Source organism: Oryzias melastigma, linkage group LG21, assembly GCF_002922805.2.
Source record: "Oryzias melastigma strain HK-1 linkage group LG21, ASM292280v2, whole genome shotgun sequence".
NCBI lineage: Eukaryota > Metazoa > Chordata > Actinopteri > Beloniformes > Adrianichthyidae > Oryzias > Oryzias melastigma.
Window position 1 is genome coordinate 9,414,803 of NC_050532.1, and position 11,523 is coordinate 9,426,325.

The 11,523-nt window shown below is 37.1% G+C and overlaps 2 protein-coding genes and 1 non-coding gene across 3 annotated transcripts; all 3 read left to right on the forward strand.

Annotated features, from left to right (window-relative positions):
• Positions 1 to 82, forward strand: trnas-cga. The gene has a single exon. It is a non-coding gene; the product is annotated as a tRNA-Ser (tRNA).
• A 742-nt stretch (positions 83 to 824) lies between these two features.
• Positions 825 to 4,643, forward strand: nabp1a (nucleic acid binding protein 1a). Its single transcript, XM_024287100.2, has 6 exons — positions 825 to 1,274; positions 1,435 to 1,573; positions 1,648 to 1,719; positions 1,854 to 1,938; positions 2,612 to 2,681; positions 3,520 to 4,643. The coding sequence occupies exons 1-6, from the start codon at positions 1,181 to 1,183 to the stop codon at positions 3,717 to 3,719; spliced, it is 660 nt and encodes a 219-aa protein (XP_024142868.1). The 5' UTR covers positions 825 to 1,180; the 3' UTR covers positions 3,720 to 4,643.
• A 4,347-nt stretch (positions 4,644 to 8,990) lies between these two features.
• On the forward strand, positions 8,991 to 11,506 carry LOC112155304 (C-X-C chemokine receptor type 2). Its single transcript, XM_024286835.2, has 2 exons — positions 8,991 to 9,330; positions 9,438 to 11,506. The coding sequence occupies exons 1-2, from the start codon at positions 9,324 to 9,326 to the stop codon at positions 10,499 to 10,501; spliced, it is 1,071 nt and encodes a 356-aa protein (XP_024142603.1). The 5' UTR covers positions 8,991 to 9,323; the 3' UTR covers positions 10,502 to 11,506.
• The last annotated feature ends 17 nt before the right edge of the window (positions 11,507 to 11,523 follow it).

Genomic DNA, 11,523 nt, shown 5'->3' on the forward strand with positions numbered 1-11,523 from the left:
GTCACGGTGGCCGAGAGGTTAAGGCGTTGGACTCGAAATCCAATGGGGTTTCCCCGCACAGGTTCGAATCCTGTTCGTGACGATCTTTTTTGACATTTTCCTTAAAATAGACACGATTAAATGTAGAGATATCTTTTTGTTTCCATATTTAATGTTAGATTACACATGAATTCGTATCCCCACTTCCCAATAGCACACGATAGATTCCTTGATAACTCAAATTAGTTCCTGAGAACAGAATTTATCTCTGTTCGTGGCGCTGCTATGGATCGGTAAATTGTCAGGGGAGTATTTCCCCACAAAGTGACAGGGGTAGGCTTAATCCACCAGTGTTATCCTGTTTTGGGCAAAGCGGGAATAGAAGATGGATGGACGTGTTTTTCTTCCTATACATTACAATTACTTTGCAGTTATTGTGACTATTTAATAAGAGAAAAGTCGGGCATTTCATTTTTTTTAATTAAGTTTTTTTTAGACTGAAACCCCTACGAACTAAACCGAAACATTAAAAGGTCCTACAAATACTAAGTTTGTTCAGTATTCAGATGGTATCCATACCAAACCTCGTCAGAGTCACATAATCTCGCGTTTCTTTGGATCAACACCATTGAGGAACAAACCAACGTGTATATTTTTGTGCCGCAAAACAATCTTAATCGTGGAGACTGTTTTCTTCTGTGAGGATCACTCGCCTGAAAAATACTAACCCTGGTAAGTATTCTAACTAGTCATTCTTGAGCTAGAGTACGAGATAAACATGTTTTATCCTACCCAATATTGAGTAATGGTAGCGGCCACACTCTATAAAAGCGACCGGCAGTTCACGTTCAGTTAGCAAACGCTGTAGCTAAGTACTGGGTTAAAGAAGTAACTAGCATGTTGATTTTTCTCCTTTCCCCTTACTGTCGGGAATCATAACGTTTAAGCCAAAATTCACATTGCCGTGAAAGTGCTACACTGTATGTGTACAAACAACGGTAACTGCGGAAAACGCGTAAATAATACGGTGTGGTCGTTGGTAGGAGAGGGCTCAGTTAGCATTTGGCTAACAGGCTAATTGGTTTAGAGGGGCTTGCGCTAGCCTAGTAGCGTCTCAAATTTGATTACGAGACAGCGCTAAAGTAAGAGGAAGACCAGCTGAAGCCTCCCATACAGAGTTATTTTTTCTTTCTTTAAAATAATGGCTGCCCCGACTACCGAGGCCTTGTTTTTGATAAAGGATGTGAAAGCCGGGTCGAAAAATTTGAATATCGTGTTCATCGTTTTGGAGATAGGTAAGTCGATGCATTGTAAGGCTAACCCCCCCTACCGACTCGTATCCTTTTCTTAAAGGGGCCGGTGTAACGTCACTGTTTGTCCAAATGTAGACGCTGTTGGCTACTTGTTACTCAGACGCTTCCTGCAATATAATCTCTTCTTTTATTTATGTTTTAGGACGGGTGACTAAAACGAAAGATGGCCATGAAGTCCGGTCATGCAAAGTGGCAGACAAAAGTGGCAGCATAGCAATCTCAGTTTGGGACGAACTTGGTAGTCTTATTCAACCAGGAGACATAATCAAACTCACCAGAGGGTAGGACATCTGACTTATTATAAATGAATAATGCAGTATAATCAATGATCAATGAGTTCTTCAATTTCTCTTAGTTATGCATCCATGTGGAAAGGCTGCTTGACCCTGTACACTGGAAGAGGAGGAGACCTCCAGAAGATTGGAGAGTGAGTTGTAATTCTATTCATCTGATTTATTTGTATGTTTTTGATTGATTATTATGTACATGAAAAATAATCTCATGTGTTTATCACCTATAAATTATTCTAACTTTTTGAATATTGGTGTGATCTCTCTTCAGATTTTGTATGGTGTATTCAGAAGTGCCCAATTTTAGTGAACCAAATCCAGAGCTGCTAGCCCAAGCAAACCAGCAAAACAAGTCTGTAAGTGGTCTGATAGTAATCACTATTTTGATTTATTTTAAGCAAAACAAAAAGATAAAAACAATATTCATGGATGTATTAAATGTAAATAAGATATTTTGTCTTAAATTGATTGGAAAATATAGTTTTCTTGTCTACAGATGATACATTTTTTTCACAAATTGACTAACATTTTGTAAATTTAAAACTAAGAGTGGGTCTGTTTAGGGTTAGGGTTCTGTTGTTTATCAGGGGGTTCTAAAAATAGTCCACGATAGCCATAAAACTCCTTACTACACACTTATTACACTTTTCTCAGATATGAACACACTTTTATCGAAAAATTAGTCCAGATTTATAGAATGAAAACAAAGATCTGCTTGTGATCAAGTATTTGTATAGTCTTAAGGTATTTGTATAGATTTTAGGTAAGATGAATGCATTCTGTGCAGGAGACGAGGTCGATTTACAAGGTCAACAGCCAATTGGAACACTGTGCTCTTTAAAAAGGAAAAAGAAAAAACTTGTGAGATGGTGAAATCGTGATATAGCGGGAGAACCTGTATCATTTTAGGACAATAGTGCTCATCACATCTAAGTGGTAAAACCAAATGACAGCATCAATTCGAGTGTTGTCTCAGAAGCAACATTTGATTGTCCCTGCTCAATATTTGATAGTTATTTTTCCTCATAGGGTAAGCCGGACCAGAACCAGCGAGGAAACTCCCCTCCCAATCAGAACTCAGGTACACCTGCCCCACCAGGTCAGTATCATTCCCTAAATAAGGAAAAGATTTTGTGTGTAGTGTTGTTTCAGGATGCAGCATGGGTTGTTGCTTATCTGATTAAGTTTTTGGTTTAATATTAGCTTTGGAACAAGACAGAAAGTTTATTATTATAGCACATTCTCCACAAAAGGTGCTTAATGAACCCCTTTAGTTATCTTTTGATTTATTTTCAAAATGTTCACAGCAGCCTTTAAGTTATGATTATTCAGTCTTTAAGCCAAAATCAAAAGAACTGTCATTTCCTTGGACAAAATTTCATCAGAGCAGCAGTAGTTCATTAGAAATTCACCTCAGAGTGAACTCTAGCATAGAGTAATCTTTTGTTTGCACTCTTTCCTTGTAGCTTACAGCCTTTAACAACTCCAACCTAACATTACTGGTACAACATAAGCTTTATCGTAACTATCCAGCCATAAAAGTTTTGAACGAGGTTCAGATTCCAGCTCAGACCAGGATAACGAAGACATACCGGTACATGGATCTATTTGGTTACAAGTGGATGCATCAGAATGGAACAAAACAGGGAGCTTGTTTAAAAAATGATAGTTTCTGTCTCAACTGCAAGCTTTAAACATCATTTTTTTTTGGGTCTGCTACTGATTTTCAATCTGAATAAACGCTTAGAAATGCAATTGTATGCTTGATACATGTCCTCTATCATAAAAATGGCACAAGAACTTGTTAAAACACAAATTTCATCAGAGTGGATCTTTAACAAAAATATAATTGATATTCAGAAGGCATTCACTCATTTTTGCAGACTTTTTACCATAACTTGTACTTAGTTTCATGATCTCATTTTCTGTATTTTCAGGTAACGGTGCCTTGCCACCTTTTGCCAACAACCCACCACCTGGTACACCCCGCGACTCCACCTTTGGGATCATTGGACGGCCCAACGGCCGCTCACCTGGCAACGGTGCACCTCCAGTTAACACAGCTGGACCCCCGGCAGCCACAAAGTCCTCAGTTACTATTAGCAATGGCAGGGACCCACGTCGCGCCAAAAGATGAAACCGGGAGCCTTGGGGTGTGCCAGTGGGGGTCCAATGGTTTCCCTCTTCTCCAGTTAGGCTCGCTCTTGACCACAACCTGTATCAACATCATAAATGATCCATTTGCATTTTTTAAGTCCCAAAACTCTGTGCTCGGATGTGTCATTAGTCTTTTGGAGTACAAGTACACTTCTCAGTAAGCCAAACCTGGCAAACATCATCTACAAGCGTGCACAATGGTTGCAAGTCGGCAGTGGTTTGAGTCCAAACTTGTCACCCCTACGTTTGAAAGTTCCCAGATTTGTGCCAGCATCATCTATATCCCCTCTTGTTTTGTTAAACCTTACACCCTACTTGAACACTTAATGCACTTTCTTCTCTTAATTTATGTTGAAACTTTGCTTTTCTTTAGTTTCTCCTTTTTTGTTTGTAAATTCTGATGAAGTGGTAAATGCCTTAAGTGGTTGAGTTTTTGAGATCCAATGAGAAGATTTGAGGGCTCTTCCTGCTCTTAACCAAACTGTACAAAGTGGCTCAGTGAAAAGCAAGATGTTGTTTTTAATCAATACATTTTAACAAATTTAGACATCTCAGATCAGCTCTTAATGTCAAAACATTGTTTTTTTCACTGCCTTGTACAGAAAGTTGTCCAGATAATTTTTTCTTTTAAAATCCTGATCTAAAGACTTTGTCTTCTAGCTATAATTTTGGAATTCGCTCTATACACTGTTATACTCCATACATTTTTAATTAAAACTCAACTACAGAGGTAGCCATTAACTTTTTTAACTCTTTAGCTCCATCTAGTGTTAGGAAAATGACATTTTTTTGTATTGCTTTTCTGAAAAATGTACAGTGAGAAAGAAACCGTTGCATATTTAATTTCTCACTGTGTCACAGTAAAAGAATTAAAGTTTTTTTTCTATTGCCTATGACTACAAAAGTATCAAGAAGTACTTAAAGTTGAAGCAACACATTGCAAAACCCCATGTCTTCACATCCTTTGTTGCACCAAGCACCTATAGACATGACGACTGGTTAGAATTGCCCCATTTTCACTTTTGATCCTCAAACATGTTTTGTTAAAGCATTTTTTTAAAAGGAAAAATATGATTTTCATTAAACAATTTTAGTTGCTAAATAAAAGCCCAAAAAGTGTGTAAAACTTTATTTAAATAAATTGTTTTCAAAGACAAGTGGAAGTTAATATGAGAAAAACATCTAATTCATCAGACTCTTTGGTTTTGCAACAGTCTTCTGACCTGAAACTGAAAAAAAGCATGTTTCCTGTAATTGTTATAACACTTTTTTTCAATACAAATCAGCTGTTTGGAAAGGTTTTTTTTTACACAGAAGTTTATTTTTACAATTATATACATTAATAGTACATATTTCTGAATTCATACTGAAATGAAAAAAAACCTCAACAACCTGGAAATTTTTTGTCAACAGTTTTTTCTTTTATGTTTTTAGGAAGTGAACCACAACAAAACAACATTGTTGCCTTGATTTTTATTTTTTTATGTTCATTATCAACTAGCTCATATGTGCAAATATAAGATGGACTTTACAGATGTACTTCTCCTAAAATAATATTATGACTGAGTAGTCTTTGGGATTTTTGATAACAAGGGCTGAGGGGCTATTGATCCCAGTTCTCATATAATCTCTGTGAGAATTTGGATGTGACTTTTGAACTATTTCTGGTGTTTACATGCTAATGAGTCAAAAATGACCCATTGTACCCTAGTGGTGTACAGCTCAGATATAAACAAAAACATGGTATCGCTTTTTCTAATGATGAAGTCACTTTTGCAAAAGTCAAAGTTGGAAAAAGATAGATTAGGGTATTTTTTCTATACCTAAACATTGTAGTGGGTCACTTTTTTCTGCTAACGCAAGGATTAAGTTACTGTTAAATTCCCTATCCTCCGATTGATCTCTTTTAAGTAAAACTGAGGACTTGCATGAATCAATATACAATTTTGGAAGAATTGACTCATTCTGACAGCAGTTAGTTTTGTCAGAAGAACACTTTAAACTACGTTCACAACACTCTAACTTCTGTTCACGAATCCACTTTCAATTATTAGTCTATGTAAACGAGTGTATATGCAGGTTTTGGGCTTCCACTGTCAAAACTCGCATTCATGCATAACCATTTCAACTAAAGTTTTCAGGTTCTATGTATAAAATGCATCCCATTGAAGTTCAAATAAAAACAGTTTGTCTTCAGCTGGAATTATATGGCACCAAGTCTTTCATATAAAAAACCTTGAGCAAGATTTGCGACATTTCCACCGCTTCGACATTTCATATTCTCGCGTGAACACCATGCTAAACCCACATTCAAGAATGTACATTTAACTTTTTGTGCATTCTTGGGTGCATGTCATATGTCTTGTGTGAATGTAGAATCATATTGTCAGTTGAAGGGCTTTCTGCTGTTTTTTAGATGTTCCAGGTTTCAAGTAATTTTGAATACAAATACTATATATCAGGAGAAGTTTTAACTGCATTCCTTTAGTCTTTCGGGGAGGACACACTGTGGGGCACAAAAGTGTTTAGTTAGCCACCAATTGTGCAAGTTCTCCCAGAGAGGCCTGTAATTTTTATCATCAGTAAAACACAATTATAAGAGACAAAATTATTTTTTTTTTCAGAAAATCACATTGTCTGATTTTTAAAGAATTTATTTGTAAATTATGGCAAACAAATAAGTTTTGATCACCTACAAACAAGCCAGATTTCTCTTTCACAGACCTGTAACTTCTTCTGTAAAAGGATCTTCTGTACTCCACTTGCTACCTGTCTTAATGACACCCGTTTGAACTTATCTATATAAAAGACACGTGTCCACAACCTCAAACAGTCATTTAGGTAGGAAAATGAAGCTAAGGGTACTGGATCTGTATAACAAACAAGATACATTACAGAGTAACTGGAAAAAGCAAGTGATTATTCCTATATTAAAACCTTGAAAAGATCCAAGCAGCCAAGACAGTTACAGACCAATAGCACTCATGTCACATTTAGGAAAAATTATAGAGATAATAATAACTGAGAGACTGACTTACTACCTGGAAAGTAAAAAATTATTATCCCAATATCAGAATGGTTTTAGGAAAGGTCAAGGGACAATGGATCCAGTAGTTTGCCTAGAGGCAGACATTAGAAAAGCCCAAGTAAATAGAGAATACTTGGTTGCAGTGTTTTTTGATATTGAAAAGGAGTATGACATGGTTTGGAAGGAACGATTATTGATAACATTTACTAGAATAGGACTTTCTGGATGGATATATAATTAGATAAAATATTTTCTGTTTGATAGATATGTTCAAGTCAGAACAGGAATGTCTGTTTCTAATAGATATTTAGTCGATAATGGTACTCCACAGGGAAGTGTAATTAGTCATGTGCTGTTTTTGATTATGATTAATGATGTTTATTAGTCCATCGGACATGAATTTGGGAAGGCATTATTTGCCGATGATGGAGCCTTGTGGAAGAAGAGACAGAATTTTTATTTTAGTAGGGAGATGTAAGAAAGTCATAGATATAATGAGATGCTTGAAAGGCACTGGGTGGGGAGCTAGTACCCAGACTTTGAAACAAATATATATTACTATGATTAGGTCAGTGATTGAGTATGGGATTATTGTTTACAGTGCAGCTTGCAGAACACAGTTGCATAAATTGGAGGTCTTACAAAATCAGGCGCTGCGAATATGTGCTGAAGCAATGCGGTCAACTCTTGCGGACCTACCATTAAATCTCAGATAACAACTGTTGCTTAGTAATTTGGTGAATATACAGGGTAGTGCATGAGCACATGGTTAGAAGGGCTATGACTCCCTGTTGGGAAAGAATTTGTGAGAAGAACAAAAGTGTTGTCTGGAAATCGTCTAGATTGGCAAGGCAGACGTAGCTTTGTGATAAGACTAATTCAAAGGTTTTTGTACCCTTGCCACTTCTTTTTGGGTTTTCCCAACCGTACAGATCAATTTTTCTCTCCATATGAAGATGAAAGTTAGTAAAGTTAAGGGAAATTGGGAAGACAACACGTTAGATATGTTAGTTACAGTTTGTGCTACATTCATTCCCATTTATCCTGATGGAGCTAAAGATCCAAAATCCCAGATGACTGTTTTTTCTGTCTGTATCCCTTCATTGGGAAAGTTTGTTGGTATAAATACACCAAAGGATCTTTCAGTTTATGCCGTTGAAATGTTGGCAATTCCATTGAGTTCACAAGGGATGAACCAGCATAGAACTGAAAATGGTGTAATTTGCTTAGACTCCTTATGGAGGACTGGCAGAGCCAATAGTAAAGGGAAAAGAAAGGACAACATTGGTTTAATATACAAGACAAAGTAGGAAAAGTTAAAAATCTTTGTTGAAACTCCAGAGATCAAATGATAACATTGTGGTTGAGGATGGGGCACACAGCATTAATCAACACACTAATTTAATAGGGAAACATCCCACTGTGATTGGGGGAAAGGGGAAGAATCAGTGGATAACGTTTGTTGTGACTGACGAAATATTTATATTCCACCATAATTTACGAATAAATTCAGTCACACTTTAGAGGAGGTGCTGCAAATCACTAAATATAATATTGCTCAATTGGTAGCTGACTAAATACTGTTTTACCCCACTGTCACATCTTCTCACTGATCAGTGACATCTAGTTAATTAGAAAATCTCAACCTAATTGAAGCAGCAGCTAAAGAGAAAAAAACAGAAACCCCCAACTCTTTAATGTCACTCCTATTTTTAAAGTAATTTGAAACGAGTTATACAGAAATACTCGTGTTTAGGTTTAAGGCAGATTCTCTAAAATGTATTTCCAAAACATGTTTACATACTTTAGTTTATTGCTGAGAAATGCAGCACAACCCTTGTGACATTGTTAGTTGAAACACATGAGAAGTGTGGCAGGAAGTGTGATGCCGTCATGTGCCAACAGACATGTCATGAGCTGGGGACTTCCTCTCAGCAGCAGCGTGAATCAGATGAGCGTATCATATGCTGTGAATGTTGTTGCTTTTGTGGTAAATGCAAATTTAGTCTACCCAACAAATAGTTTTTTTGTTCACTTTTTATGAATTTATACTACATGTTTTCATATATATATATATATATATATATATATATATATATATATATATATATATATATATATATATATACATCCACTTGTATACAAAGAGTATGAAACTTGAACCAAAATTTTACATATTCAGAAAAATCTTTTTTAAAGTTTGTCGTCTTTATTTATTTGAATTGAAGCAACTTATGTACTGTAACTCCTTTCTCTTTCAGTTTGATGGAAAAACCCAAACATCAAATTTTTCTAATAACAAAACACACGTTTGACCAAAATAAAATTCAACAAACATAGCAATTTCTTCTTTTCTGTTTCAACTTTCCAAAAAAGGTGTCACTTTATGTATTCAAATTGGCAACAGACACCTCCCTTTTGAAATTCCTCAACAAACCAAAGTCTTGGTCAGTGAGGAAAGATAAAAAGTCTGATAGGAAAGTGAGATAGAGAAGTACACTGTTTGCTTCTGGTCATCTTGTGACACAAAGTTCTGCCTGTGGAGACGACACAACAATGACTGGTAAGTGAACACTTGAATTAACGAAGTTGTGAAAGTGTATGCTCTTATTCTGAAATATTAAATTACTCTTCTTTTTCTTTCTCAAATTTAAATGTCTTCTTTCTCAGAATTTGACAAGGAAGACTTCAGTTCCATTTATGAAGAACTCAACTTTACCTACAACTACACACAGTTCATCCTGGACCAGGACACCATACCCTGCAATTCTTTTACCTTTCCTGATGCTGTCTTGATCACTGTTTGCGTGTTCTACGTCCTCATCTTTTTGCTGGCGATTCCTGGAAACCTGGTGGTGGGGGTGGTCATTGGCATCAACAAGCAGACGATGCCTCCCTCTGATCTCTACCTCCTCAACCTGGCGGTTGCAGACATCTTCCTGGCCCTCACGCTGCCGTTCTGGGCCACCTCTCTCACAGTGGGCTGGGTGTTTGGGGACGCCCTGTGCAAGATCGTCACCGTCCTGCAGGAGCTGAGCTTTTACTCCAGCATCCTCTTTCTGACGTGCATCAGCGTGGACCGTTACTTGGTGATCGTGCGAGCCTTGGAGGTCCGCAAGGCCAACCGTCAGATTGTCAGCTGGGGGGTTTGCGCCGCTGTCTGGACCGTTGGGGCTCTTCTGTCTCTGCCAGGGTTGCTCAGCTCGTTGTCACCCTCGAAAAATGGCACTCAGATGGAGTGTACCGAGCATTACGATCCCCAGAGCGCAGATGAATGGCGGCTGGCCACCAGAGTTCTGCGCCACACTTTGGGGTTCCTTCTCCCACTGGCCATCATGATGTCCTGTTATGGAATTACCATCCACCGCCTCTTCCACATCCGCGGGGAGTTTCAGCGTCAGCGGGCCATGAGAGTGATCATATTCATTGTCGCCGCTTTCCTGCTTTGCTGGACGCCGCACCACGTCACGGTGATGACCGACACGTTTTTCAGGGCAAAGATTGTTCCCTACACGTGCCCGGAGAGGAGGGCAGTGGACCAGGCCATGTTCGGCACTCAGAGTCTGGGACTGCTTCACAGCTGCATCAACCCTGTGCTGTACGCATTTGTGGGCAAGAAATTCCGTAAGAGGCTGGTGCAGGTGATGAGGAAGATGGGCCTTATGGAGAGAGGAACAGCCAACAGAAACATCAGGTCTTCCCTGTCATCAGAAATCACATCTACAGTCATGTAAAGTTTTCTTTACCACAAGAATATCTTAAAAACACAATGTCAGTGGAGTGAGTCTTTGTTAAATGGTAAAACATGTTACTCCTGTCCTTGTGCTGGGCAACATGGAAAAAATGTAGATTATGATATAAATTGTTTTATATCACAATAATAATCTATTATACAATACCAATATTAAGTATATTTTCAGCTATTCGCTGAAAAAAAATGACAAAAACTTACTTTTCTCTGACTTTATTTTTTTCAAGTAACATGTAATTAAATCAGTACAAATGAGAACCATTTTTTGAAAGTGCACATTTTCAAGCTTCTTAGAAGGAAAACACATTTTTGCACAAAAGTTTAGCAATAAAAATAAACAAATAAAAATGATAGAAAATAAATGGCACAATAGAGATTTGTCTATCATCCACACAATATGTAATTTCATATTGCCCAGCACTATCCTGTCATGGTTCTTGTTAAATATTTTAAGCTGTGTCTCAAACTTTTTGTAAATATTTTTTAATCTTATTTTTGCCTGATGGAATATTATTCTATATTTGTGAGCTAAACTATTTGTACATTTTCAGTGTTAACATTTTTGAAAATCTATGGTCTTCTCATTTTGTAAATACCAAACATCTCAGAGTCACTTGACTGAAAATAAATATTGTTTTTCTTTCAAAAAGTTTTTTGTCTTTCAGGTTATTAGAGGAAACAAAATGGAGAAGTTGTAATCACTTGAAAACCCAAATGTCATAAATTTTAGGTCAAAAAGGCAACATTTCCCCTTGTTATGAAGCAAGCCAGTCGTGTTTAGAAATGTTGAACAACTCGTTGAACTTTTCTTTTCGTCTCAATGTTTCTCACCACAAGATATAATAGAAAATTGTTCTGATAATGCTAGGGTAGTTCATTTTCACCAATGCAATAAATGGATAAGATAAGTCCAGATTATCAATCTTTTTTTAATTTTTTTTTAATTTTAATGTTTGTTACCATCATTCCACTCAGCTGCAGCTCTTCGCACCTAATTCAGATATA

Bases quoted from the DNA above. Each gene is read 5' to 3' on its own strand.
- nabp1a (XM_024287100.2), top strand. From the start codon at position 1,181: ATGGCTGCCCCGACTACCGAGGCCTTGTTTTTGATAAAGGATGTGAAA. The intron at 1,275-1,434 runs GTAAGTCGATGC...TTTATGTTTTAG, and splicing joins GTTCATCGTTTTGGAGATAG to GACGGGTGACTAAAACGAAA. The intron at 1,574-1,647 runs GTAGGACATCTG...AATTTCTCTTAG, and splicing joins ATAATCAAACTCACCAGAGG to TTATGCATCCATGTGGAAAG.